The sequence below is a fragment of the Ctenocephalides felis genome, unplaced genomic scaffold (assembly GCF_003426905.1).
Source record: "Ctenocephalides felis isolate EL2017-DRISC unplaced genomic scaffold, ASM342690v1 CF-g0.4_SCAFFOLD_01170, whole genome shotgun sequence".
Lineage (NCBI taxonomy): Eukaryota > Metazoa > Arthropoda > Insecta > Siphonaptera > Pulicidae > Ctenocephalides > Ctenocephalides felis.
Window position 1 is genome coordinate 16976087 of NW_020537324.1, and position 27637 is coordinate 17003723.

General features: G+C 27.4%; 3 protein-coding genes across 4 annotated transcripts; 1 reads left to right on the forward strand and 2 right to left on the reverse strand.

Moving 5' to 3' along the window:
* Positions 1-406: 406 nt before the first annotated feature.
* LOC113365767 (T-complex protein 1 subunit gamma) lies at positions 407-3332 on the forward strand. Its single transcript, XM_026607311.1, has 10 exons — positions 407-705; positions 779-840; positions 906-1082; positions 1238-1560; positions 1703-1898; positions 2022-2176; positions 2242-2432; positions 2536-2718; positions 2822-3021; positions 3135-3332. Exons 1-10 carry the CDS (start codon positions 669-671, stop codon positions 3264-3266), a joined length of 1656 nt encoding a protein of 551 aa, XP_026463096.1. The 5' UTR covers positions 407-668; the 3' UTR covers positions 3267-3332.
* Positions 3333-21696: 18364 nt separating this feature from the next.
* LOC113368112 (beta-galactoside alpha-2,6-sialyltransferase 2) lies at positions 21697-26276 on the reverse strand. 2 transcript variants are annotated; one of them, XM_026609673.1, is made up of 6 exons: positions 26161-26276; positions 25895-26062; positions 24709-25528; positions 24381-24478; positions 22137-22446; positions 21697-21989 (listed from the first exon to the last, which is right to left on the reverse strand). In XM_026609673.1, the coding sequence occupies exons 3-6, from the start codon at positions 25310-25312 to the stop codon at positions 21754-21756; spliced, it is 1248 nt and encodes a 415-aa protein (XP_026465458.1). In that variant the 5' UTR covers positions 25313-25528; positions 25895-26062; positions 26161-26276; the 3' UTR covers positions 21697-21753. The 2 variants fall into 2 exon arrangements, with proteins under 2 accessions (XP_026465458.1, XP_026465459.1); XM_026609674.1 differs by having other exon boundaries at positions 25895-25965; positions 26161-26177.
* Positions 26277-27015: 739 nt separating this feature from the next.
* On the reverse strand, positions 27016-27631 carry LOC113366918 (esterase B1-like). Its single transcript, XM_026608561.1, has 3 exons — positions 27594-27631; positions 27388-27529; positions 27016-27308 (listed from the first exon to the last, which is right to left on the reverse strand). The coding sequence occupies exons 2-3, from the start codon at positions 27524-27526 to the stop codon at positions 27016-27018; spliced, it is 432 nt and encodes a 143-aa protein (XP_026464346.1). The 5' UTR covers positions 27527-27529; positions 27594-27631.
* Positions 27632-27637: the final 6 nt, after the last annotated feature.

Consider the following 27637-nt stretch of genomic DNA (forward strand, 5'->3'; position numbering starts at 1 on the left):
TTCAATTTAAAGTTTATGTTTATTATTATATATTATATATGACATAGTTTCTATATATTTCATGATAAGGGATAAAGCTGTTGCAAGTAAAAGTTTACTGAGAGGAATAATAATGAAGAAAATGGAATCAAAAAGTGATAATGATTTTCATTTTAATTTATCTTGAATAAACTTTGACATTTATGTGACATTTTATTGTTATATATTTGTTTTACATAATCGATGTGCAAAGTATTTACTCGAATTTATAATTTTTTACGCAATTAAATAAATATCAAGTTACAAGGCATATTCTGTACAATTACGAATACAAGATTTGAATTTTCCCGCTCTGAGACCACGTGAATTGAAACTGGTTGGTAGCATTGCTCTGCTCGGCCCATATGAAGTTTCGTGAAGTTCGTTTACATAGTGAAAATAATTGGTCTTCACATGTTTCTTAAAATAGTAAGATTTAATATTTAATTTATACATCGTTGATTTTAAGATGGTAATATCATTTTCAATCTCATTAATAATTGAATCGTAATAGTTTATTTCAATAATTTAACCTTTATAACCAACTTCCGCCGGTTTACAATTTACTTTGCACAACCTCAATAATCTCGATCTTTCTGATTGAGAGTGACTCAAGTGTTCGTAAAGGCTAATTATAAAAACGTGACAAGATGTTTGGCGGTGGGCAAGCTCCTATATTAGTTCTCAGTAAGTTTACAATATAAATTAATAACGCTTGTAGTTACTTTATGCACATTACTTCATGCACATTACTTTCCAGGTCAAAATACAAAGAGAGATGCTGGTAAAAAAGTCCAATTGGATAACATTAACGCTGGCAAGGTTAGTTTTCAGTTGAATCATATTGAAAATGAAGTAATCTAGTGACTTATTTTTATTACTTAAAGGCTATTGCTGATGTTATTCGCACATGCTTGGGACCTCAAGCAATGCTTAAAATGTTGATGGATCCAATGGGTGGAATCGTAATGACGAATGATGGCAATGCTATTTTGCGAGAAATCACTGTTCAACATCCCGCAGCAAAGAGTATGATTGAAATTGCGAGAACACAAGATGAGGAGGTACTTTTATGTAACTTTAAGTAAACACCTATCATAATGGATCTTCTAGTTAATGCATTGTTACCTCATACTTAACTTGAAGTATAACCTATAGTTGATATAAGTATTAGTAAACGTTCAATATATAATGGGTTTTTATTATCATTATAAAAAAGGTAGGAGATGGTACAACTTCTGTAATAGTTCTTGCTGGGGAAATGCTTGCTGTTGCTGAACAGTTCCTAACTCAACAAATGCACCCAACAGTTATTATTCGTAGCTATAGACAAGCATTGGAAGATATTGTTAGTTTATTACAATCAGAAATCAGTATTGCTTTGGATCCCAATGATCATGAAAAATTAGCTGATGTTGTACGCTCATGCGTTGGGACCAAATTTATTGGCCGCTGGTCAGAATTGGCAGTTAAAATAGCTCTTGAAGCTGTACAGACTGTTAAAATGACTGAAAATGGAAGGACAGAAATTGATATTAAAAGGTAGATTATTTTGCATGCAAAATCTGTTCTCTACATTCTAACTTTTTTTCTCAAATTCAAATTATCTGCATGGTATTTAATTTCTATATAATACAGTTTTGTTAGTGCTAATTTATTCCAATTTTGTTGGAAATACTTGCAGATATGCAAAAGTTGAAAAGATTCCTGGTGGTTCAATTGATGAATCCTGTGTACTCCAAGGAGTTATGGTTAATAAAGATGTCACTCATCCAAAAATGAGACGATATATTGAAAATCCTCGTATTGTTCTTCTGGATTGTCCACTTGAATACAAAAAAGGTGAAAGCCAAACCAATGTAGAACTACTAGGAGATCAGGTATATATTGTAAATTTTCTGATTTCAATGAAATACATTGTTCACAGTAATTTGTTTGCATTCCATTGCTAAATTTACATATTTTAATGAACTATTTAACTTGAATACAATCTGTTTCAACAGGATTTCACTCGCATGTTGCAAATAGAAGAGGAGCATGTTTCAAGAATATGTGACGACATAATAGCTGTGAAACCTGATGTGGTTTTCACTGAAAAGGGTGTGTCAGATTTAGCACAGCATTACTTATTAAAGGCTGGAATAACTGCTTTGAGAAGGTATTTAATATTATTGCAGAAAAGTAGTTAATCTTTCTTAATTATATCTAATTTTTATATGATAGAGTGAGGAAATCAGATAATAATCGTATTGCACGAGCTTGCGGAGCTACAATTGTAAATCGAACAGAAGAACTTAGAGAGAGTGATGTGGGAACTGGTTGTGGTTTATTTGAAGTTAAAAAATTAGGCGATGAATACTTCGCTTATGTTGTAAACTGCAAGGAACCTAAAGCTTGCACCATCTTACTTCGAGGTAGGAGTTGTAAAATAAATAAATGTATATTTAGGTGATGTTTAGGTGATTAATGTTTTATTTAAACATTTAAAATAACTTTTATACTTTATTTTTATAAAAGGTGCGTCCAAAGACATCCTAAATGAAACCGAAAGAAATCTCAAGGATGCTCTGCATGTTGCTCGCAATATAGTTTTGGAACCACGGTTAGTACCAGGAGGTGGTGCTGTTGAAATGGCTCTATCTCAAGCATTGAATCGTAAAGGACAGCATGGACCTTATAAAGCCGTAGCTCAAGCTTTAGGTATATTATAAATACATCATTAATATATTCAAAAACATTGCATTTATGGTATACATTTGAAGTTCTAATTGTGCTTTTTATAATAGTAAATTATGGTTTACAGAAATCATTCCTCGAACATTAGCACAAAATTGTGGTGCCAACACCATTAGAACCTTAACAAGCTTGCGTGCAAAACATGCATCACATGGCGGTTCTGGGGCTGCTGCAGGTCCTTGTGCTTGGGGAATTGATGGTGAAACTGGTGACATTGTGGACATGAATGTTCGTGGTATTTGGGAACCTTTGTCTGTAAAAATGCAGGTAAGGGAATAAATATAATTTAGATGATGCCAGAATTGATACTTAACATTTGTGTTCTATTATTTTAATATTGGCTTCTTAATGCATAATAATTTAATTTATTTATATTATAGACTTATAAAACTGCTGTTGAAACAGCAATATTATTGCTTCGTATTGATGATATTGTATCTGGATCTAAGAAGAAGGGAGGTGGTGCGCAGGATGTTGCTACACCAAGTCAAGTTGCAGCTGCACAAGAATAATTTTCTGCATTTGTCTTTTACTTTATTTTGCATAGCTTCACAAAACATAATTCACTGCTTAGTTTTATATGACTTGTTAAATTTGTCTTCTAACAAATATACATTTACAAATATACATTTTTGAAAAATATTTGCATATATGTTAATTAAAAATACTGGTATTTAGCATTATTATTGAAAGATATAATGTTCCAACCTTCGGGTTCCTGTGGTTCAGTGTTAAGTGCAGCATCTGGCCAAAAATGTCAGACATTAGACACATCTTCAATGACAAATCAAGGCAATGATCACCCCAGATGTGTTTAATCGCATTAGTTAATATGGAAATTAAATATGTAAATCTATAGAATTGTTTTACCCTTTGTAGTTTGTATGGAAATTGAGATATGAATGTAAGGTACATGCGCCATTTACATTATAATATTATTGATCAATATTACTAGATGTTAATAATTTAACAGTTGTAATAATTATTGAAATTAAAAAAAAAAAAATACATTGAGAAATGTAGAGAAGTGAATTGTATCAACCGACGATGATGAGTCAAAGGATGGTATGAAAAAATTAATATTCACCCTGGGGGTTGTAAGTGGGTTTGTTTATTTAACTTATATCTATCTATTATATCTACAATTTTATATAGGTCATAGGAGTCATAGGAGTCATTTCGAACGGTGCTGCAGTTCGAATCCTCAAGTCAACACATAATTTTCTAACATGTTTATTAAAATAAGAAGCAAAAAAATACTTTTCGAATAGTTGATATTTACTGCGTTCGGCTGATGCTAATGTATGATGAAGATATATTCCAATGTCGTCTAGCCTACTGTACATTTCCCTAGAAAAAGATTTCGTTAAAACTGAAAACAATGTTACCACCCTGTAAATATTTAGGTTTTACTTGATGTTTAAGTTTTGTTGTAAAGATTATTAAAATAAATGAACAGTCTGTGCTGAGCCTTGGTTGGACAAGTATCTTTACCAAAATTTAACTAATTTTCAAATCATAAGTGATAGACTTAAGCTTGAGTGTTTTTTTCCATGAAGATGTGATTAAGTAAGTACCAAATAATGTTTTATATTTTAAATTCTAGGCCAAGTGGTTTATGTCTATGTATTCATAAACATTTTGGACATTCTAAATAAATATATTTTCAACAATATAATTTATTTTATGCGCGCATTGCAATATTTATGAAATCCAAAACAATTTTTTGTACGTTAATTTGTTACTTTAATCATTACAATTAAATTATAAAAGGTTAGACATTTTATATGTCAAACTTGTTGACAGTTATTTTCATCTTATGAATTTCAGTACTGAATAAGTTTATTTTCAAATGTGTTTTTAAATTCATTGAATAAATGTCCAATAATTAATTGAAACAGCTCCGATCTTTTTTGTTTTTTGATAATGAAAATCAGAAAGAAATATTTTTTTTATTGTTTAAAAAAATGTGTGTTATTTATACAGGGAAATAAGTTTACGAGCGGTTTTGATTGAAAAAAAATATTTGTGTATTCAATTTCGTGTTGAGAAGAGTTTTTATAAGCACCGTTATTATTAATAATTAAATATTTACATCATAAATAAGTCAAAAAATATATATGCTCTTTGTAAGAAATGTTTTTTTTTTAAATCATAATAAGTGCCATTTCAAATTAAATTAATTAACTAGTGGCGTATGGCATTGTGCCAGGCAAATTGCTGGAACTTCCCGTACCAAAAATTAAATTATTAAAAAAAGGGTAATTATATTTTAAACTTTGGAAAAATTAAATTTTTGAAAGTTTTTTTACTAGATCTCCGAAACCGCTAGACCTGCCTTCCCAAAAATTTAATCAGTTCTTCATCTTGTCAATACAAGTGAAATGTTTTTTGAATTATTGAAATCGAACGCTATTTTACGTCTATATATCATACTTTCTAAATATTAAAAGAAAATGGTTTAAAAATTATATAAAATTTAAATTTAGTATTTAAAAATTACATAAAAATGAACGATTAGAAGTGCTATAATTTCATAATGAATATGGCAATTATTTCATTATTTATTATTAAATTATAGCACTTCTAATCGTTCAATTTTATGTAATTTTTAAATAGTTGGCCTAATGTCAATAATATATTTAGGAAATTTGAATGCAATTAAATTATCTATAGACTATTTTAACGTTTGAGTTCTTTCTAAAGCAACTACTCTAAAATTGCAAAAATGTATACTCAACATTTAAAGTATGCCGAGTAGCTCGAGGATTTTTGCAAGTAAATATAATAGATAATTTAATTTTTTTTAACTCGGTTTAAATGTTTCACTATCCTTTAACATGTGGGCCTTCAAACCATTTGAATGTTAAAAAAAACATAAAGCTGTATGATTAAATTTGCTAATATAATTTATTTCATAATAATTATGATAATTATTTTATTTCATCATTATAATTTTTTACATACCTTCGTAATTTTTGAGATATTGCAAAAATCATATGGTTTTGTAAAATTTCGAAAATATCCATTTTTCTTAAAATTGCGATTTTGTTTTTGAAAAATATGTGTCCTAAAGCAGACGTACAGACAGCTTACATCAAACTCATCATATTAAAGTAAATTCTATATGGAATGCGATTAACATTGATTTTCATTGAAATAGCACTTTTTACTGAACATTATTACATAGCGCATATATATTTATAACTACAATTAGTAATACCAATATTTATTAATAATTCATTACAATAACAACGGTTATATTAACTATTCTTTTCGCGAAAATTACAACGGAACAACCCAAAAACTTATTTTCTTATATAAACATACGTTTCTGATTTTGAATAATATTAAAACTTTTATTAGTAAATGACTATAATTTTATTTAAAATGTATATCCTCAGAATGAATTTTTATTCTTATTGCAGGTGCTTATAACTTATAAGAAAGTCTTACAAGGAACCTTAAAACCTGGCTCTCCTTTATAGCGGAGAAAAAATATAATCAAGAACTCATTGGACAATGTTTTTTTGGTAAAAAAGAGAAAATATCAGGATTGATGAGCTTTCAGGGCAAAATAACGAAATCTTTGGTTGCAACATTCAAATTTCATAAAAAAATGTTTTATCGCATTTTCCAAAATGTTTTGACTGACTTTCGAGTTTGTTTCGCAAATTTTAGAACATTTTGACTGGTTTCGATAGATTTTAGGGCGCTGATTTCGAAAATTCTATCCGTTTTTGGATAAACTCCGATAAACTTTGGTTGCAACATTGAGTGTTTTTTATCAAATAGCGAGTTTTTTTCGCGATTTTTAAAATGTTTTCACTGCTTTTAATAAATTTTGGGACGCTGATTTCGAAAATGCTGTCAGTTTTTAAATAAATGTACATACCTCTGCGTAAAATCGAAGCCTTGGGTTGCAACATCGATTTTTTTTTTCAAAAAATTGAGTTTTTTCACCATTTTTTAAATGTTTCGACTGGTTTCGATAGATTTTGGGGCGCTGATTATGAAAATGCTTTCGCTTTTTTAGATAACCTTCGATACATGAGCAGAATATTTAAATCTTTGGGTTCAACCTCGAAATTTTACTAATAAAATGAACATTTTTTCGCGATTTTCAAAATGTTTTGATTGTTTTTGATAGATTTTGAATCGCTGAATTCGAAAATGTAATCTATTTTTTGAGAAATCTACATACCTTTGCGAAAAATCGAAATCTTTGTTCGCAAAATCAAAATTTTACTAATGAAATGAACATTTTTTTTCGCGATTTTTCAAATCTTTTGGCCGATTCTGATAGTTTTCGAGTCGCTGATTCCGAATATGAAATTAGTTTTTGGAAAAAATAATCCTTCTACCCTCACTACCAACTTGAAGTTTGAAAAATTGCCAACTTTGAAGCTGATTTTAACTATGAAGACGATGATGAATTTGTATTTTTGTTGGTTTGGTATAAAGATTGTACTTTTGTCTACCAATACATTCATTAAAATTATCAATTTCATTCATTAAGGGCCTTAAAATTGCATTTGAAAGTCACGATTTTGGCCAATTTTGGCTGCCCCTGAAAAACCGGTTTTGTATGGGAAAAATAGTAAAAGTTGTAAAATTTTAAATTACACCAAAGTAGGTTTGGTTTACTGCTATTCAGGCGTAAATATGAATTTATTAAAAATTATCCTCCTTCTACTATTTCTTATCTTTTATATATATATATATATATAAACTATAACTATAACTTTTATATATATATATATATATATATATATATATACACATTTATATTTATATATATGCACATATATATTATGTCGATTTTTGTAATACTGACACTCAATAAATTTAATTATTTATCTACATGTCTTATTCATTCACACAGTTAGAAAAATTATTGGTTCCAAATTTTTTTTCAGATAAATGGGGTTTGAACTGGCGAACCTCGAATTGTTATTCTGGCCTAAACCGTAACTTAACAACCACGGCCATTCGCACATTTGGAATACCACATTTTTTGGAAACTTATATCTTTCATTTCAGAAATAAGACTTTATATTTTACAAATAGAAAACAGTTCTATATAACTAATTAGCCGAGATCGTTAAGTTACCGCTACAGTTGCTCAACGTTTCTCGGTTCAAATCCCGAAGTTGCTTGAAAAATCGATTGTACAGTTTTTCATAATTATCAAATATTAGTTCAAAATATTAAATTCAGGTGGCGCATTTCGACCTTGACACTTAGAATATTTCTGAAAAACAAAAAACTCAAGTTCCGCACTTGACTGTAAGAGAAGGTAGTGGAAGAACTGGGGAAAGAGAGGGGTAGAGGCAGATGATGAATAAGAGAGATGGTATGATACATTATTCTTTATTAAAATTCAATATTAATACAATATGAGAATAAAAATAACTTTTATCATCAATAACTTAAATAGCCGAGCGGTTTAAGTGACCGCATACTGGGTGAAATCACTCTGGAGGCACAAGGTGAGCAGGATCGAATCCAACTGAAGGCGACGACGAGCAACTCTGAAGCAGAAAAAATGGAGCAGTGCTGGTGAATGGCTGTTGGCAGGCGCTAAAAGGGTCCTGAAACAAACACACCAAGTGATGGTCAACCTGAGGTCCATGATGCGAGAGGTTACACGCAGAGAGACACATTGCGGAAGATGCATGCCGAGCCCAAAAATCTACCCAAAAACCACAACATGCGAAAAAAACAACACCAAAAAAGGAAAAAAATGTAAAAAAAGCGAAAAAAAAGAAAAAAAGGGGGAAGAGGGGAGGAGGAGGAGGAAGGAGAGGGTGGAGAGCCTAAAAAAAAACCCCTTAAGTCCCAGATCAATTTTTCTCTTTTCTGTTCAGCGTTGAAACTTTTTTATGTTTTTTAGTGTTCCCTCACACCAATTCCCAAAGTCAACACTCGAATGAAATCAAGTCCACGTTGAAATTTTCACAACGAGAAAAAATTACTGGGACTTAGTTAAAATATTTAACTTTGTCCCAATAAAATTTTCTCGTTGTGAAATATTCAATGTGAGCCTCATTCATTCGAATGTTGGCTTTGGGATAATACAGCATGCATAAATAACTCGTCTGTCTTAATTGAAAAGGTTTCAGAAAATTTGGACTTAGAAAAAAAAATTATCTGAAATAACTTAGAAAAAAAAAAAATTATTCGAAAGAATTATAATCAGAAAATTTGGATTTAAAAAAAAAATTATTTGAAAGAATTATTTAATTAATCGATGAAATGAAATGATATTGATCGAATTAAAAAATTTGGACTTAAAAAAAAAATTCGAAAAAATTATTTAATTAATTGATGAAATGAAATGAAATTAATCGAATCAAAATTGTTTATACGACTTGATAAAACATGTGAAACCTTTACAATTAATCGAGACAAGAAAACAAATATAGCTGACTTGAATAATATACAAATTATTAGAAAAAGCCATAAAAGAAATTCAATAAAACTTGTAAAATGAAATAATGAAAAATGTTCGAAAACTTGAACATTAAAAACTTCAAAACTGTTTAAAGCTGATTGTTATCCTTTAGAAATTGAGTTAACTAATTTTTACAACTTCAATCGAATAATAAACTTGTGAACAAAATTATGTTTTGTCTAATCATTCAAGTCAACTCTTTGAAATTTTGATTGCATGTCTTGATCAAAATTGTTTTTAGTAATAAAAGAATAAAAATCTATCATTTAGCTTTGCAGTAATATAATTGAATAAATTTAAAATGAAACTACAGTAAAAGACTTTCAAAAGCTGCATTTAATTAACAATTTGGCAAGTCGTATTAAATATTTAAAATAATTTGATCAAAACCAACAATCGTGTTATCCATAAATAAGAATGTACATGCAGTCAATATCGCTACAGGGAAAACACATGATTCTTGATACTAAAAATGTAATTTAAAAAATTATTTCCGTAGAATAATGTACAAGAGGTGTTACAAAAAAAAAGAGATTTTTGTAACAAAGTAAATGTGTAATTTGTAATTTGTAGCAAAATACCATCAATTTAGAAGTTACTTCAGGAAGAATGCAAGGGCCTATTCAACTAACAAGTAATCGAAACATATAAAAAGCTGTATTGGTTAACTAATAATTTGGTAACAAAAATTTAATATTTAAGAGTTTTGAATTCCACACAAAATAGTGTTATTTATAGAATTGAAAAAAATTTAATTGACTATTTATTGAATTGTAATAATATAAATAAAAAAAACAGAATCAAAATGTTTTCCCCATAGCAAATTAGATAAGAACATAGTCTTTTACACATATGTCTGCTAAATTAATTTAAAATCTTTTATTTGCATAATAGTTATAGATGAATAAACAAAAAATAAATTGTATTTTATGCATTAAAAATTATTAACGTATACATTATTAAAAATGATATTGACTCAAATATTATAATATTAACATTACCTTCAGCAGATATATGTATATGTATATAACTATATTAATAATGCACGAGCCAGAAAATATTTTACAAAAATATATAGAGATTCCTTTATAAATGATATCGGATAAGAAAGGGACAAGTTCTTAAAGCATCTTCGGATTAATTTTCAATTAATATGAAAAACAAGCATAAAATATATTATTATTCCTTTATAAATGATATCGGATAAGAAAGGGACAAGTTCTTAAAGCATCTTCGAATTAATTTCAATTAATATGAAAAACAAGCATAAAATATATTATTATTGAGAAATATTATTATTGCAAGCATCCATGTAATAAAAACTCCATCATTAATTGTCATCACAATATTGAGTCGAAATAAAGATTTTCCAAATGATTTGCCCTTTAATATATATATATATATATATATATATATATATATATATATATATATATATATATATATATATATATATATATATATATATATATATATATATATATATATATATATATATAAGCTAAATATTGAATATTTAAAACATAATAAGTGCAGAAGGTGTAGTGCGAAAAATGCCAGTATATAATTCCATAAATATATTCTTTGACTCGCTCTGTATAAAACATGCTTTGCACTTACATTGTTAGAAATCCTCTGCAGCAGTCAGCATAATTAATAAATACATAAATCACCTCTGGAGCATCTGAACTAGATACGGGATCACTACTTTAAAACCACTACATAACTTCGTCTTTTACAAGTCATGTTACAATTGTCCGAGTAAAGTCTTTACAAAACATACAAGACACAACTTACATTAGAGACTTTGGTGAACTTAAAATAGATAATAACTAGATGATGTGGAAATGCGCTAGCATAACCTACAAAAGCATACACATTCATATAAAAAATATACATTTTCTAATTGCATATACATATAAAGGTAAAGGATACATTAGCACTGCAAATAAAATGTTTAATTATAATATTGATTCAAAATGGGGGCCCTGAAAAAGCACTTCCACATCCATCTTTTAGCATTTTACGATATATTTTTTATATCAGATTGATCTACAGATAATTAATTAAACGATTTGATGCACAATTTAATTAAAATTAATCAAGGATTTAATTAAAAACTCGTAATTAACGGGAGCACGTGTTCATTAACCAAAATCTCTTTTGACATCTGACGTGATTGAATTGAAGGTAGCAAAATGACCGCACTACAATCTTGTACAATTTAAAGCGCGAAATTCAAACAGAAAATTTAATCTGCGATAATTATAAAGCATTATTATATAAAGTATATTGTTTAAAGTGTATAAATTTGTTTGAAAATATAAAATTCTTCAGTTAAAATTACTTTATGATATTATTTTAGCTAATTAATAAATATTGGATTTGAATTTTATACTTAATGCAAGCTGAAAATGATATAAATTATATACCATAAAATTTATAATTACAATAACAATTAATTATTATAATAATATTTTATACAGTTATTAAAGACTCAAATACTTTTATAATATAATTTTAATTTACGGATTTTAAGTATAAAATTAAAAATAATTTACGATAAATAATTAAATTACAATTTAAGATTACTTAAATTTTATATCTATATTATAATATTATACAGGCACATTTGTTTTTTTTAACTATCTCTAAAATCAAGCTTATTAAATATCAAATCACACATTCTAAGTTAGAATTTTAGAATTGTATATACAATTTTAATTGCCAGAACATAATTATTATTAACTAAATTAATAAATACTAATTTGATTGCTATCAATTACATTTTAAATCTAAATAACTAATGGGCATACATGAAATACTTGACTTGATTTGATAAAAAGACGATATAAAAAATATCTTATGTAACTAAAACTAGTCTTCAAATATTTATTTAAATTGTCGTCTCACTTCTTCTCAAAGATACAAATGCAACTTGCTTTTTACATCATTATAATATTCATGCTCAGATATATCATCATTATACTCATTCAAGATGTCGACAGATAGTTTCAAATCTATTTCATCAATAGGTGTATAACTGTAACTGTGAAACACCAAGTTAGAGGTACTACCATAAAGTCTGCGTTGGAAGTGGGCCACTGCAAGGTTTAAACTTAAATCATACTCAGGATCATAGAGAAATAAGCATAACGCTCAGGGAAAAAACTTGGAATCTCCTATAATGGAAAAAATGACTTGTAATAATAAATGATAACTTGTATTATTACTAGGAATATTATTGTTGACACAGACAACTTTAATTTGCCTCAAAGTATATTTATCAAAATAAGTATAAAATATATTTTTAGATATGAAACGCAGCAATCAACAATTAAGCTATTGGTTAAAATGTATTTAAAGCTTATTAAGTCATATATATAATATGGAATCGAATTAGGTTTAACTTAATACTTAAAATGTATAGTACTACCATAGTAAACAGATCTAATGATGTACAAATCACTGTATACATTTGTAATCAGTGTATCCACTTCTCGCTCAAACTGAGGCAGCTAGTAGACATCACATAATATATAAATCAGAATATACATTTATATCATAGATAAAAGAAGAGAATGATTTATATATCTGGTTTCCATCCAATCGGCCACTATTGTTTTGAATTCATATTTACATGTCATCGAGGAACTGTCAAACTTTTCACGTACAGGTCGGTGGCGACATCTAACACAGAACTACATGAACCCGGTAGTCACTACGTAGTTCTCAACGAGCTGGGAACGATTTTGCATAGAGGCGCTGCATGCAATCGTCTTACGAACTAAGGAATCTTAGTGGATTCCTATTGGATTCCTTTATACGCAATTATATATAATTATGGTCCCGGTTTTAAAGGAATATCAATATACATTTATATATCGCCTTATACTATATATGTCCTTCTCTTATTGAGTTTTAAAACTAAAAAAAGCACGGATAGGAGTCCATGGATTTTTAAAATTGAAATTAAAATTTACAAATCGATTAAAATTCGAAACGTACCTGTTTGTAATTAATGCAGCCACTCTTCTTTTTGTAATTAATGCACATACTCTTCTTTTATCTATGAATGCAGCCACAGTAGATTGCACTTACTGTGGAATTGTAAGATGTCTCTTAATCAAATATTATTATTTTCAATGAAAAATTGAATTTCTGAAATAAAAGTTTAAATATTTTCAACTGGGAAGTACAGTTTACCTGATATCCATATTTATTTTATAGTTTATAGATATATATGTAAATTAAAATTATATTATGAATGTATTTGAGTCTAATTATTATAATAGTTATTTGTAATTGTAATTATAAATTTTATGGTATATAATTTATATCATTTTCAGCTTGCATTAAGTATAAAATTCAAATCCAATATTTATTAATTAGCTAAAATAATATCATAAAGTAATTTTAACTGAAGAATTTTATATTTTCAAACAAATTTATACACTTTAAACAATATACTTTATATAACAATGCTTTATAATTATCGCAGATTAAATTTTCTGTTTGAATTTCGCGCTTTAAATTGTACAAGATTGTATTGCGGTCATTTTGCTACCTTCAATTCAATCACGTCAAATGTCAAAAGAGATTTTGGTTAATGAACACGTGCTCCCGTTAATTACGAGTTTTTAATTAAATCCTTGATTAATTTTAATTAAATTGTGCATCAAATCGTTTAATTAATTATCTGTAGATCAATCTGATATAAAAAATATATCGTAAAATGCTAAAAGATGGATGTGGAAGTGCTTTTTCAGGGCCCCCATTTTGAATCAATATTATAATTAAACATTTTATTTGCAGTGCTAATGTATCCTTTACCTTTATATGTATATGCAATTAGAAAATGTATATTTTTTATATGAATGTGTATGCTTTTGTAGGTTATGCTAGCGCATTTCCACATCATCTAGTTATTATCTATTTTAAGTTCACCAAAGTCTCTAATGTAAGTTGTGTCTTGTATGTTTTGTAAAGACTTTACTCGGACAATTGTAACATGACTTGTAAAAGACGAAGTTATGTAGTGGTTTTAAAGTAGTGATCCCGTATCTAGTTCAGATGCTCCAGAGGTGATTTATGTATTTATTAATTATGCTGACTGCTGCAGAGGATTTCTAACAATGTAAGTGCAAAGCATGTTTTATACAGAGCGAGTCAAAGAATATATTTATGGAATTATATACTGGCATTTTTCGCACTACACCTTCTGCACTTATTATGTTTTAAATATTCAATATTTAGCTTATATATATATATATATATATATATATATATATATATACATATATATATATATATATATATATATATATATATATATATATATATATATATATATATATATATATATATATATATTAAAGGGCAAATCATTTGGAAAATCTTTATTTCGACTCAATATTGTGATGACAATTAATGATGGAGTTTTTATTACATGGATGCTTGCAATAATAATATTTCTCAATAATAATATATTTTATGCTTGTTTTTCATATTAATTGAAATTAATTCGAAGATGCTTTAAGAACTTGTCCCTTTCTTATCCGATATCATTTATAAAGGAATAATAATATATTTTATGCTTGTTTTTCATATTAATTGAAAATTAATTCGAAGATGCTTTAAGAACTTGTCCCTTTCTTATCCGATATCATTTATAAAGGAATCTCTATATATTTTTGTAAAATATTTTCTGGCTCGTGCATTATTAATATAGTTATATACATATACATATATCTGCTGAAGGTAATGTTAATATTATAATATTTGAGTCAATATCATTTTTTAATAATGTATACGTTAATAATTTTTAATGCATAAAATACAATTTATTTTTTGTTTATTCATCTATAACTATTATGCAAATAAAAGATTTTAAATTAATTTAGCAGACATATGTGTAAAAGACTATGTTCTTATCTAATTTGCTATGGGGAAAACATTTTGATTCTGTTTTTTTTATTTATATTATTACAATTCAATAAATAGTCAATTAAATTTTTTTCAATTCTATAAATAACACTATTTTGTGTGGAATTCAAAACTCTTAAATATTAAATTTTTGTTACCAAATTATTAGTTAACCAATACAGCTTTTTATATGTTTCGATTACTTGTTAGTTGAATAGGCCCTTGCATTCTTCCTGAAGTAACTTCTAAATTGATGGTATTTTGCTACAAATTACAAATTACACATTTACTTTGTTACAAAAATCTCTTTTTTTTTGTAACACCTCTTGTACATTATTCTACGGAAATAATTTTTTAAATTACATTTTTAGTATCAAGAATCATGTGTTTTCCCTGTAGCGATATTGACTGCATGTACATTCTTATTTATGGATAACACGATTGTTGGTTTTGATCAAATTATTTTAAATATTTAATACGACTTGCCAAATTGTTAATTAAATGCAGCTTTTGAAAGTCTTTTACTGTAGTTTCATTTTAAATTTATTCAATTATATTACTGCAAAGCTAAATGATAGATTTTTATTCTTTTATTACTAAAAACAATTTTGATCAAGACATGCAATCAAAATTTCAAAGAGTTGACTTGAATGATTAGACAAAACATAATTTTGTTCACAAGTTTATTATTCGATTGAAGTTGTAAAAATTAGTTAACTCAATTTCTAAAGGATAACAATCAGCTTTAAACAGTTTTGAAGTTTTTAATGTTCAAGTTTTCGAACATTTTTCATTATTTCATTTTACAAGTTTTATTGAATTTCTTTTATGGCTTTTTCTAATAATTTGTATATTATTCAAGTCAGCTATATTTGTTTTCTTGTCTCGATTAATTGTAAAGGTTTCACATGTTTTATCAAGTCGTATAAACAATTTTGATTCGATTAATTTCATTTCATTTCATCAATTAATTAAATAATTTTTTCGAATTTTTTTTTTAAGTCCAAATTTTTTAATTCGATCAATATCATTTCATTTCATCGATTAATTAAATAATTCTTTCAAATAATTTTTTTTTTAAATCCAAATTTTCTGATTATAATTCTTTCGAATAATTTTTTTTTTTTCTAAGTTATTTCAGATAATTTTTTTTTCTAAGTCCAAATTTTCTGAAACCTTTTCAATTAAGACAGACGAGTTATTTATGCATGCTGTATTATCCCAAAGCCAACATTCGAATGAATGAGGCTCACATTGAATATTTCACAACGAGAAAATTTTATTGGGACAAAGTTAAATATTTTAACTAAGTCCCAGTAATTTTTTCTCGTTGTGAAAATTTCAACGTGGACTTGATTTCATTCGAGTGTTGACTTTGGGAATTGGTGTGAGGGAACACTAAAAAACATAAAAAAGTTTCAACGCTGAACAGAAAAGAGAAAAATTGATCTGGGACTTAAGGGGTTTTTTTTTAGGCTCTCCACCCTCTCCTTCCTCCTCCTCCTCCCCTCTTCCCCCTTTTTTTCTTTTTTTTCGCTTTTTTTACATTTTTTTCCTTTTTTGGTGTTGTTTTTTTCGCATGTTGTGGTTTTTGGGTAGATTTTTGGGCTCGGCATGCATCTTCCGCAATGTGTCTCTCTGCGTGTAACCTCTCGCATCATGGACCTCAGGTTGACCATCACTTGGTGTGTTTGTTTCAGGACCCTTTTGCGCCTGCCAACAGCCATTCACCAGCACTGCTCCATTTTTTCTGCTTCAGAGTTGCTCGTCGTCGCCTTCAGTTGGATTCGATCCTGCTCACCTTGTGCCTCCAGAGTGATTTCACCCAGTATGCGGTCACTTAAACCGCTCGGCTATTTAAGTTATTGATGATAAAAGTTATTTTTATTCTCATATTGTATTAATATTGAATTTTAATAAAGAATAATGTATCATACCATCTCTCTTATTCATCATCTGCCTCTACCCCTCTCTTTCCCCAGTTCTTCCACTACCTTCTCTTACAGTCAAGTGCGGAACTTGAGTTTTTTGTTTTTCAGAAATATTCTAAGTGTCAAGGTCGAAATGCGCCACCTGAATTTAATATTTTGAACTAATATTTGATAATTATGAAAAACTGTACAATCGATTTTTCAAGCAACTTCGGGATTTGAACCGAGAAACGTTGAGCAACTGTAGCGGTAACTTAACGATCTCGGCTAATTAGTTATATAGAACTGTTTTCTATTTGTAAAATATAAAGTCTTATTTCTGAAATGAAAGATATAAGTTTCCAAAAAATGTGGTATTCCAAATGTGCGAATGGCCGTGGTTGTTAAGTTACGGTTTAGGCCAGAATAACAATTCGAGGTTCGCCAGTTCAAACCCCATTTATCTGAAAAAAAATTTGGAACCAATAATTTTTCTAACTGTGTGAATGAATAAGACATGTAGATAAATAATTAAATTTATTGAGTGTCAGTATTACAAAAATCGACATAATATATATGTGCATATATATAAATATAAATGTGTATATATATATATATATATATATATATATATATATATATATATATATATATTATATATATATATATATATATAAAGATAAGAAATAGTAGAAGGAGGATAATTTTTAATAAATTCATATTTACGCCTGAATAGCAGTAAACCAAACCTACTTTGGTGTAATTTAAAATTTTACAACTTTTACTATTTTTCCCATACAAAACCGGTTTTTCAGGGGCAGCCAAAATTGGCCAAAATCGTGACTTTCAAATGCAATTTTAAGGCCCTTAATGAATGAAATTGATAATTTTAATGAATGTATTGGTAGACAAAAGTACAATCTTTATACCAAACCAACAAAAATACAAATTCATCATCGTCTTCATAGTTAAAATCAGCTTCAAAGTTGGCAATTTTTCAAACTTCAAGTTGGTAGTGAGGGTAGAAGGATTATTTTTTCCAAAAACTAATTTCATATTCGGAATCAGCGACTCGAAAACTATCAGAATCGGCCAAAAGATTTGAAAAATCGCGAAAAAAAATGTTCATTTCATTAGTAAAATTTTGATTTTGCGAACAAAGATTTCGATTTTTCGCAAAGGTATGTAGATTTCTCAAAAAATAGATTACATTTTCGAATTCAGCGATTCAAAATCTATCAAAAACAATCAAAACATTTTGAAAATCGCGAAAAAATGTTCATTTTATTAGTAAAATTTCGAGGTTGAACCCAAAGATTTAAATATTCTGCTCATGTATCGAAGTTTATCTAAAAAAGCGAAAGCATTTTCATAATCAGCGCCCCAAAATCTATCGAAACCAGTCGAAACATTTAAAAAATGGTGAAAAAAACTCAATTTTTTGAAAAAAAAAATCGATGTTGCAACCCAAGACTTCGATTTTACGCAGAGGTATGTACATTTATTTAAAAACTGAGCATTTTCGAAATCAGCGTCCCAAAATTTATTAAAAGCAGTGAAAACATTTTAAAAATCGCGAAAAAAACTCGCTATTTGATAAAAAACACTCAATGTTGCAACCAAAGTTTATCGGAGTTTATCCAAAAACGGATAGAATTTTCGAAATCAGCGCCCTAAAATCTATCGAAACCAGTCAAAACGTTCTAAAATTTGCGAAACAAACTCGAAAGTCTAACATTTTGGAAAATGCAATAAAACATTTTTTTATGAAATTTAAATGTTGCAACTAAAGATTTCGTTATTTTGCCCTGAAAGCTCACCAAAAAAACATTGTCTAATGAGTTCTTGATTATATTTTTTCTCCGCTATTAGGGAGAGCCAGGTTTTAAGGTTCCTTGTAAGACTTTCTTATAAGTTATAAGCACCTGCAATAAGAATAAAAATTTATTCTGAGGATATACATTTTAAATAAAATTATAGTTATTTACTAATAAAAGTTTTAATATTATTCAAAATCAGAAACGTATGTTTATATAAGAAAATAAGTTTTTGGGTTGTTCCGTTGTAATTTTCGCGAAAAGAATAGTTAATATAACCGTTGTTATTGTAATGAATTATTAATAAATATTGGTATTACTAATTGTAGTTATAAATATATATGCGCTATGTAATAATGTTCAGTAAAAAGTGCTATTTCAACGAAAATTAATGTTAATCGCATTCCATATAGAATTTACTTTAATATGATGAGTTTGATGTAAGCTGTCTGTACGTCTGCTTTAGGACACATATTTTTCAAAAACAAAATCGCAATTTTAAGGAAAATGGATATTTTCGAAATTTTACAAAACCATATGGTTTTTGCAATATCTCAAAAATTACGAAAGTATGTAAAAAATTATAATGATGAAATAAAATAATTATCATAATTATTATGAAATAAATCATATTAGCAAATTTAATCATACAGCTTTATGTTTTTTTTAACATTCGAATGTTAAAAAAAACATAAAGCCATTTGATCATTTGATCAAATGGTTTGAAGGCCCATATGTTAAAGGATAGTGAAACATTTAAACCGAGCTAAAAAAAATTAAATTATCTATTATATTTACTTGCAGAAATCCTCAAGCAACTCGGCATACTTTAAATGTTGAGTGTACATTTTTGCAATTTTAGAGTAGAACCAGTTGCTTTAGAAAGAACTCAAAGGTTAAAATAGTCTATAGATAATTTAATTGCATTCAAATTTCCTAAATTAATGTACATTAGGCCAATTTATGTAATTTTTAAATAGTAAATTTAAATTTTATATAATTTTTAAACCACTTTCGTTTAATATTAAGAAAGTTATGATATATAGACGTATAAAATAGCGTTCGATTTCAATAATTCAAAAAACATTTCACTTGTATTGACAAGATGAAGAACTGATTAAATTTTTGAGAAGGCAGGTCTAGCGGTTTCGGAGATCTAGTAAAAAACTTTCAAAAATATAATTTTTTCAAAGTTTAAAACATATTAACCTTTTTTTTAATTATTTAATTTTTGGTACGGGAATTTCCAGCAATTTGCCTGGCACAATGCCATACGCCACTAGTTAATTAATTTAATTTGAAATGTCACTTATTATGATTTAAAAAAAAAAAAAACATTTCTTACAAAGAGCATATATATTTTTTGACTTATTTATGATGTAAATAATTATTAATAATAACGGTGCTTATAAAAACTCTTCTCAACACGAAATTGTATACACAAATAATTTATTTCAATCAAAACCGCTCGTAAACTTATTTCCCTGTATAAACAACACACATTTTTTTTAGACAATAAAAAAATATTTCTTTCTGATTTTCATTATCAAAAAACAAAAAAGATCGGAGCTGTTTCAATTAATTATTGGACATTTATTCAATGAATTTAAAAACACATTTGAAAATAAACTTATTCAGTACTGAGGTTCATAAGATGGAAATAACTGTGAACAAGTTTGACATATAAAATGTCTAACCTTTTAAAATTTAATTATAATGATTAAAGTGACAAATTAACGTACAAAAAATTGTTTTGGATTTCATAAATATTGCAATGCGCGCATAAAATAAATTATATTGTTGAAAATATATTTATTTAGAATGTCCAAAATGTTTATGAATACATAGACATAAACCACTTGGCCTAGAATTTAAAATATAAAACATTATTTGGTACTTACTTAATCACATCTTCATGGAAAAAAACACTCAAGCTTAAGTCTATCACTTATGATTTGAAAATTAGTTAAATTTTGGTAAAGATACTTGTCCAACCAAGGCTCAGCACAGACTGTTCATTTATTTTAATAATCTTTACAACAAAACTTAAACATCAAGTAAAACCTAAATATTTACAGGGTGGTAACATTGTTTTTAGTTTTAACGAAATCTTTTTCTAGGGAAACGTACAGTTACAAGAGCCAAAAAGCAAAAAAGAACCATCTACTACATAAAAATACATATATGTAGAAACTATAGTTTCAAATTGATATTTTCAAATCAAACAAAAATTGAAATATCTGAAAACTCCTACATCTATTTTAGCAAAATTGACATACACTTTTAATTTAACGTGTTATTAATATCATAATATAGAATCTTAGAAATTATTTGGGCACTCCTTAATCACATCACAAGAAAATCATATAAATGATCTTCATATTTAATAAATTAATTAATTAGATTAATTAATCATGAATAATCATTAATATTTAAATCACATCACAATAAATAAATCACAATTTGTTTAATGTAAATGAATGATCATTATGTTCTTTGATTTAAATTTCACTGTAGATATAAATGATCGATCTTATAGAATTTTTATCACCTATCCTATGAATAGCATATTTTTGTGTATCCTAAAAAATATAGACATGTAGTTTGTTATGAAAATTTGGGTATATTAAATTATTAATGTTGTTGGATTGATTTTAATATCAGTTCATAAATAAAGTTCACAATTGAATATTTGATATAAATAAATATATTTTTTTTTATGCAGTAATAATTTAAAGAACAACTAAAAACGATGCAAATGTTGATAATTCTAAATAAGATTAATTAAACATAATTTAATTTAGATAATTCAATCAATTTTAATATTTGCGTTTCTTGACAATGTATTGTATTTGATTTATTGTATTATTGAATTGATCTCACTTGTGCTTCAACATTTTACATCAGAATTCAACTCTATATAACCTTTCTGGAAAACAGTATAATCATCGGCAACATTCATACTCCAGGCAATAAATTTTTCAGCAGCAAGAGGATGCCAGGATCCAAATGTACATGCTGGATTTGTTCGTTCATCAAAATAATGACAACGTGCAGACAATCTAGTTGATGGTATGTACTCAAATACATGTAATAGATGACACCTTTGAATAAGCAATGCAATTCCTAAAGAATTCATACCATTATTTTTTTTAAATTCTACTAGTTTTTTGTAGATACTTGTTTTATATAACTATATTTAAAGCATTATATATGACAAGATAGAAAATAAACCTCAAAAACTATGTTAATAAATATGATCAAATTACTTACCAAGAAATCCTGACGTTGGTGGATGTTTAGGCAATGGTTTTTGTACTCGTCTTTGTAAAAACTTCCACAAATTCCATAAAGAAGATGGATTCAGCAAAAAAAAGTTATAGTAGCTAGTTGGGTGTTCATTTGCCCTTTCATTATCGCTGTACCTCATGTAATTTTCATATGCTGAAAACAGGTCATGCTCCGGTTTGGCAAACCAATGTGCAAGAGTTGATCCCATGGGAGATGGGTCCCATCCCAATAAAACCATTTGCCCTCGATATAGAGAGGAATTAACAAATGAATAGCGCTCCTGAGTCATCACCTTGGAATAAAAATGCCTTCAGACCAAATAATATTGCAACTGTCCACCTAGCTATCTATAATAAGTTTACATTCTTAAATAAAACTAGCTGTAAGTGGAATTCTGTCTTAAGGCAATTAAGGCATCGTGCCTTAAGGCAAATTGCTGGAACTTCCCGTACCAAAATTTTTTTTTTAAAAACGATTAAGATTTTTGAAAAAAATTTACTTTGAAAAAATAAGATTTTTGAGAAACTATATATTGGACAAAAAAATTACTTTTTTTGAAAAAAAAAATTTTTTTAATTTTTTTTTTTAAAAAAAAAATGTTTTATTTTATTTTGACATATTTTGGAAGATCTAAACTTTTTTTCAGAGCAATCGTACTGCTTTAACTGCATAAAGACGAAATATCAAAGCCCGTAAGCGCCGCGTCGCCGTCTAACGCGTAAACATTGGTACGGAACCCATAGAAATGTAAAAAAAATTTATACTTATTGTTAAAATCTCTATAAAATATTTGATAATTTGATGTGCATATGTCTAATGATCATTTTTGACCGCCAAATGGCATTTTTTTTTACTTTTTTCATCAGATCTCCGAAACCGTTAGACCTGCCTTCATGAAAATTTGATCAATTCTTTATCTTGTCAATACAAGTAAAATGTTTTTTAAAATATTCAAATCGGACGCTCCGTTCTCTTAAAAACTGAGTTACCGTTTCGGCACTTTTTGCCCGTATCTTTGGAACGGCTAGACCTGCTTTCGCCAAAAACTAATCAGCACGTCTCCTTATTAATACGAATCGAATGTTTTTTGAATTATTCAAATCGGTTGATCCGTGTTCCCGAAATCGTCGACGAAAATTTGTATCCGCACATACATACACACACGCACATACATACATACATACATACATACATACATACATACATACATACATACACACACACACACACACACACACACATACATCCATTTTTTCTAAGGTATGCCAAAATGTTCAGAAACCTCTGAAACGTAAAGATATATAAACATTTTCATTTTCGATTTTTTTGCGATTACTATAACTTGCCCTACGGGAAGTTAATTATCAAAATACCCAAAGAGAAGCTATTTTTTTCATTTTATTTAAAATTGCAGTATTTTAGAATAATGTAATAACATTTCATTATGTATTTTATAAACATATTATTTATTAAACACAATACTACTATATCAAGAAATATTAATTTAGAAAATGATTTAATTCTTAATGTATATATATATATATATATATATATATATATATATATATATATTAGGGTGGTCCTTAAAATGGTCATTTTCGAATTTCCTTGCTCCCAGGGGCTCAAATGGTTCGAAATTGATAAAAAACAATTCTCTGAAAGTTTTAGCTCTTAATATTAACGTTTAGATAGAGCGCAATTCAATCAAAGTTTGTATGGAAAGAGCATGGAAAAAATTTTGAAAATTAAAAAAAAATGTTTTAGGTATAACTTAACGACAAATGAATGAGCTTTATTCATTCATTTGTTCGCTAAGTTACATCTAAAAAACATTTTTAAAATTTTTGAAAATTTTGCCATCCTATTTCCATACAAAACTTTGATTTAATTGCGCTCTATCTAAACGTTAATATTAAGAGCTAAAACTTTCAGAGAATTGTTTTTTATCTATTTGGAACCATTTGAGCCCCTGGGAGCAAGGAAATTCGAAAATGACCATTTTAAGGACCACCCTAATATATATATATATATATAATATATAAATACACAATAAACATAACTTTAACAATATTTAAGAGAACTAGTATGTACGCACATAATATACTATAATATTATATAGTACTTATATATGTACATAAACACTACTACAAGTTAAGCATTGGTTTCATTAATATTATATAAAATTTCAATATTAAAATACTTTGAATATTATGAATATAAAAATACCTGTGAATTTAAAATTCTGAATGTGGTCTTTCTTCCCACATCTCTCTCATAACCGGTAACTGGTGCATGATTGAATCGCAAAACTACTTCATGGTCATCTAAAAGAAATAAATTACATGTGATTTCAATGTTTCCCTGCTTTAAAGACAAATGAACTGCACTTTAAAGACACTAAATTCCAGAATCTAAGTAATGTGAATCTATTTGTAATATTACTAATGTTATATAAAGTATTCAACTGATTAAACTAAAAATTTACATCTATGTTTAAATAGTTTAAATACAAACAATTTAATATGAAAATTTATAATAAAATGGATAACTATACCTATGAAATTGCCTAAGCCTGATCCAATTAATGATCCTGCACTTGCAACTATGGCGCAAGTATTAAAAGTTTTTGTCTCAAATATATTGTTTTTGGGCACCCATTTATGTATATTCAATTTGTCTGAAGGAATATCTTTTGGAATAATGGTATCAATTGCAACCTCTTTTAAAGCACAGATCAACTGACTTTTTGTCTGATTTAAATAATTTTTTAAATCTATTTCATGATTGACATTATAAGGATTAGCTGAAAAATCATCCGATTGAACGGAAGATGATAACAAATTTTGATTCAATATTCTACGAAATTCATTCAGAATTTTGGTCTTATGACTTGCTGTTTTATGAGAACAACTGTGAGATGTATTAGAAGAACATTGGTAATCACTTGCATCAAAATTCAAGTTTGTGTTGAGAGTACTTAAAAATCTAGGCTTATTTGAGGGATTTTCAACTTTTGGCCATGATATAGTAGAATTAGTAGATGACTTTGTGATATTTGATTTCAATACAAACACAGATCTTTTATTCCTGGGCATATCAGAACCAGAAAAAACTGATAATTGAACAAGCCAGAATATTATAATACTATGTAAATGCATTCCTCTTTTAGAATTAGTGGATTTGCTTACTATAAATCCTTGTTAATAAAAATTCCAAATCATTATGAATTTAATGCATTCATAACTTTGATAATGCCAGTATTTTTTTTCACAAATGACATCATAAAATTATTCTGAATTTCTATTATCATGAAATCATTTGATGATACATTCATCACTACAATAAATGAATCCAGACAGAGCTTCTGCATTGTGCTAGAAAATAAGATTCCAACTATAATGTATTGAGTTCATATTGTCGAAAAAAAAACTGAAATACTTGCTTGGTAACAATTTTGTAATATGTATGACAACAAAATAAAAAAAACAAACAGATTCACAAACGCAAGCATAAAAGTATCAGTACTTAGCCACTTACTAAGAGTGGCAACTTCTAACTTATATAATAATTATAATAAATTTAAAATGAATAATATCATAAAAAGCAAAAGTTTACAAAATAAATTTTCCACAAATTGCAAGTATGCTTTTCACTTTCTGCAAAACAAATATTTATACAAAAAACTTCACATTGTTTGTAATCATGTAATATGGTTTTAAGCAGTTTTTATGAAATCTTACCCCCAGATTTTTTTTTAGTAATGTAGCTTTGAGGCCTTTTAACAAGATATCTTCCTCTCTCCGAAGAAATCCTGAAGTCAACATTTGAATTAAAACAATTCTTACTTTAAAATTGTCAACATAAAATAATTTTATAAGAATATGTTTATATCAAACATAAAAAATGAACTGTAAGAAAATAAGTAGAATTAGTTGTATAGAATTGAAGATAGACATGATTTATATGTTAGATTACTCTAAAAAAAAATCAAAAAACTATTTATTACCATTTTCACTATTATTGACTAGGATTTTCACACACATGACAGATAGTGACAAAGATGTCCGCCATCATGTCCGAGATAAAACCAAGAGCGCGAATTTCAAAATCAAAACATTATCAATCAATCATATATTTTAAAAAATAAATAAACGGCTATTGATTACATAAGAAAGCTTGGTGTAAATAATTATTAAGACCATATGATACTACAAAAATTTCTTTATCTACAAAATGTGTTATATAATTTTAAAATTTATTCACTAGCTTGATTTAGAAAAAAACACATTGGATAGTGGGCAAACTCTCAAAAGTTTTTTTAATTTCTTTTTAGAAATATATCTTATATAAGAAATTATTTTTTTTGGAGCATATATCCAATACAGAAATTCTATTACTATTTAATACTATTCACATTATTCTATAATAATAATGTGAATTTTTATATTTGAGTACTCTAGATTTAATTTGGTTTAAACGCCTTTACTCGTGCAAAATGAGTACATTGTATTCATATTGCCAAAGATAATATTCCAAAGATAAGATAAAAATTGTATATATTATAAAAATTGTATATATAATATATCTAAATAGCTATTATGTATAGCTTAATCTCGTAAAGCTACTGGTCTTATTATTTACAAAGATTGATTAATACTTTAGTACTGTGATGGTATAATTTTTATTTAATTTGTACTAAATTAACATTCATCATATTGGACCAGCCAATTTATCAATTATTGATGAATTGCAAAATTAAAACTAAAAACAAATTATCATATACAGCAAGATAAAATATAGCATAGTCTTAAGTAGGTATAAATGGCATAATGATGAAGCACAAAAATAATTATAAATATAATTATATAGTAGAAGACGCATTTTTATACAATTCATTCCAAAATTTCATTCGCTCTTTGAATAAACCATCAATGACTTCTAGGCCACCATTTGATATGTGTAAAACATGCTCTTGGTTTTCAGCCCATTCAGGCCATAATTTGGACCATTGCGGTGCTTTACTTTTATTTTGTGCAAATTTTGATAATAAATCTGTTATTAAGTTAATAGTTTTTTGTTCGACAGTTCCTTCTTCGTATCTTTGGCTGGATGAAGAATTAAATATATAAGATACTTCATCAGCGTGGCAAGTTCCTATAAAAGCATAAAAAAGAGCACATTTTTGAAACGATAATTAAAATAGGTTGGTAAATATTAATGTATTTATCATCACCTGTAACTTCTTTGCCACAATATTTAATTCTGTGTAAATTATTTGTGGGTGAATCAACAGCAAATTTATAAACATATTTTGAACCTCTGTGATGATGTATGGATCGTCTGACCCCATGAGCAAAAAATCTATCAGTCATTAACTAAAAGTAAAATATTTATTAATTCAAGAATTTTAAATATGTGTTTTAATTTAATTGTATTTACATTTGTGAAAATCTTCAAATTTTCCTTGGATGGTGTTTTCTTTA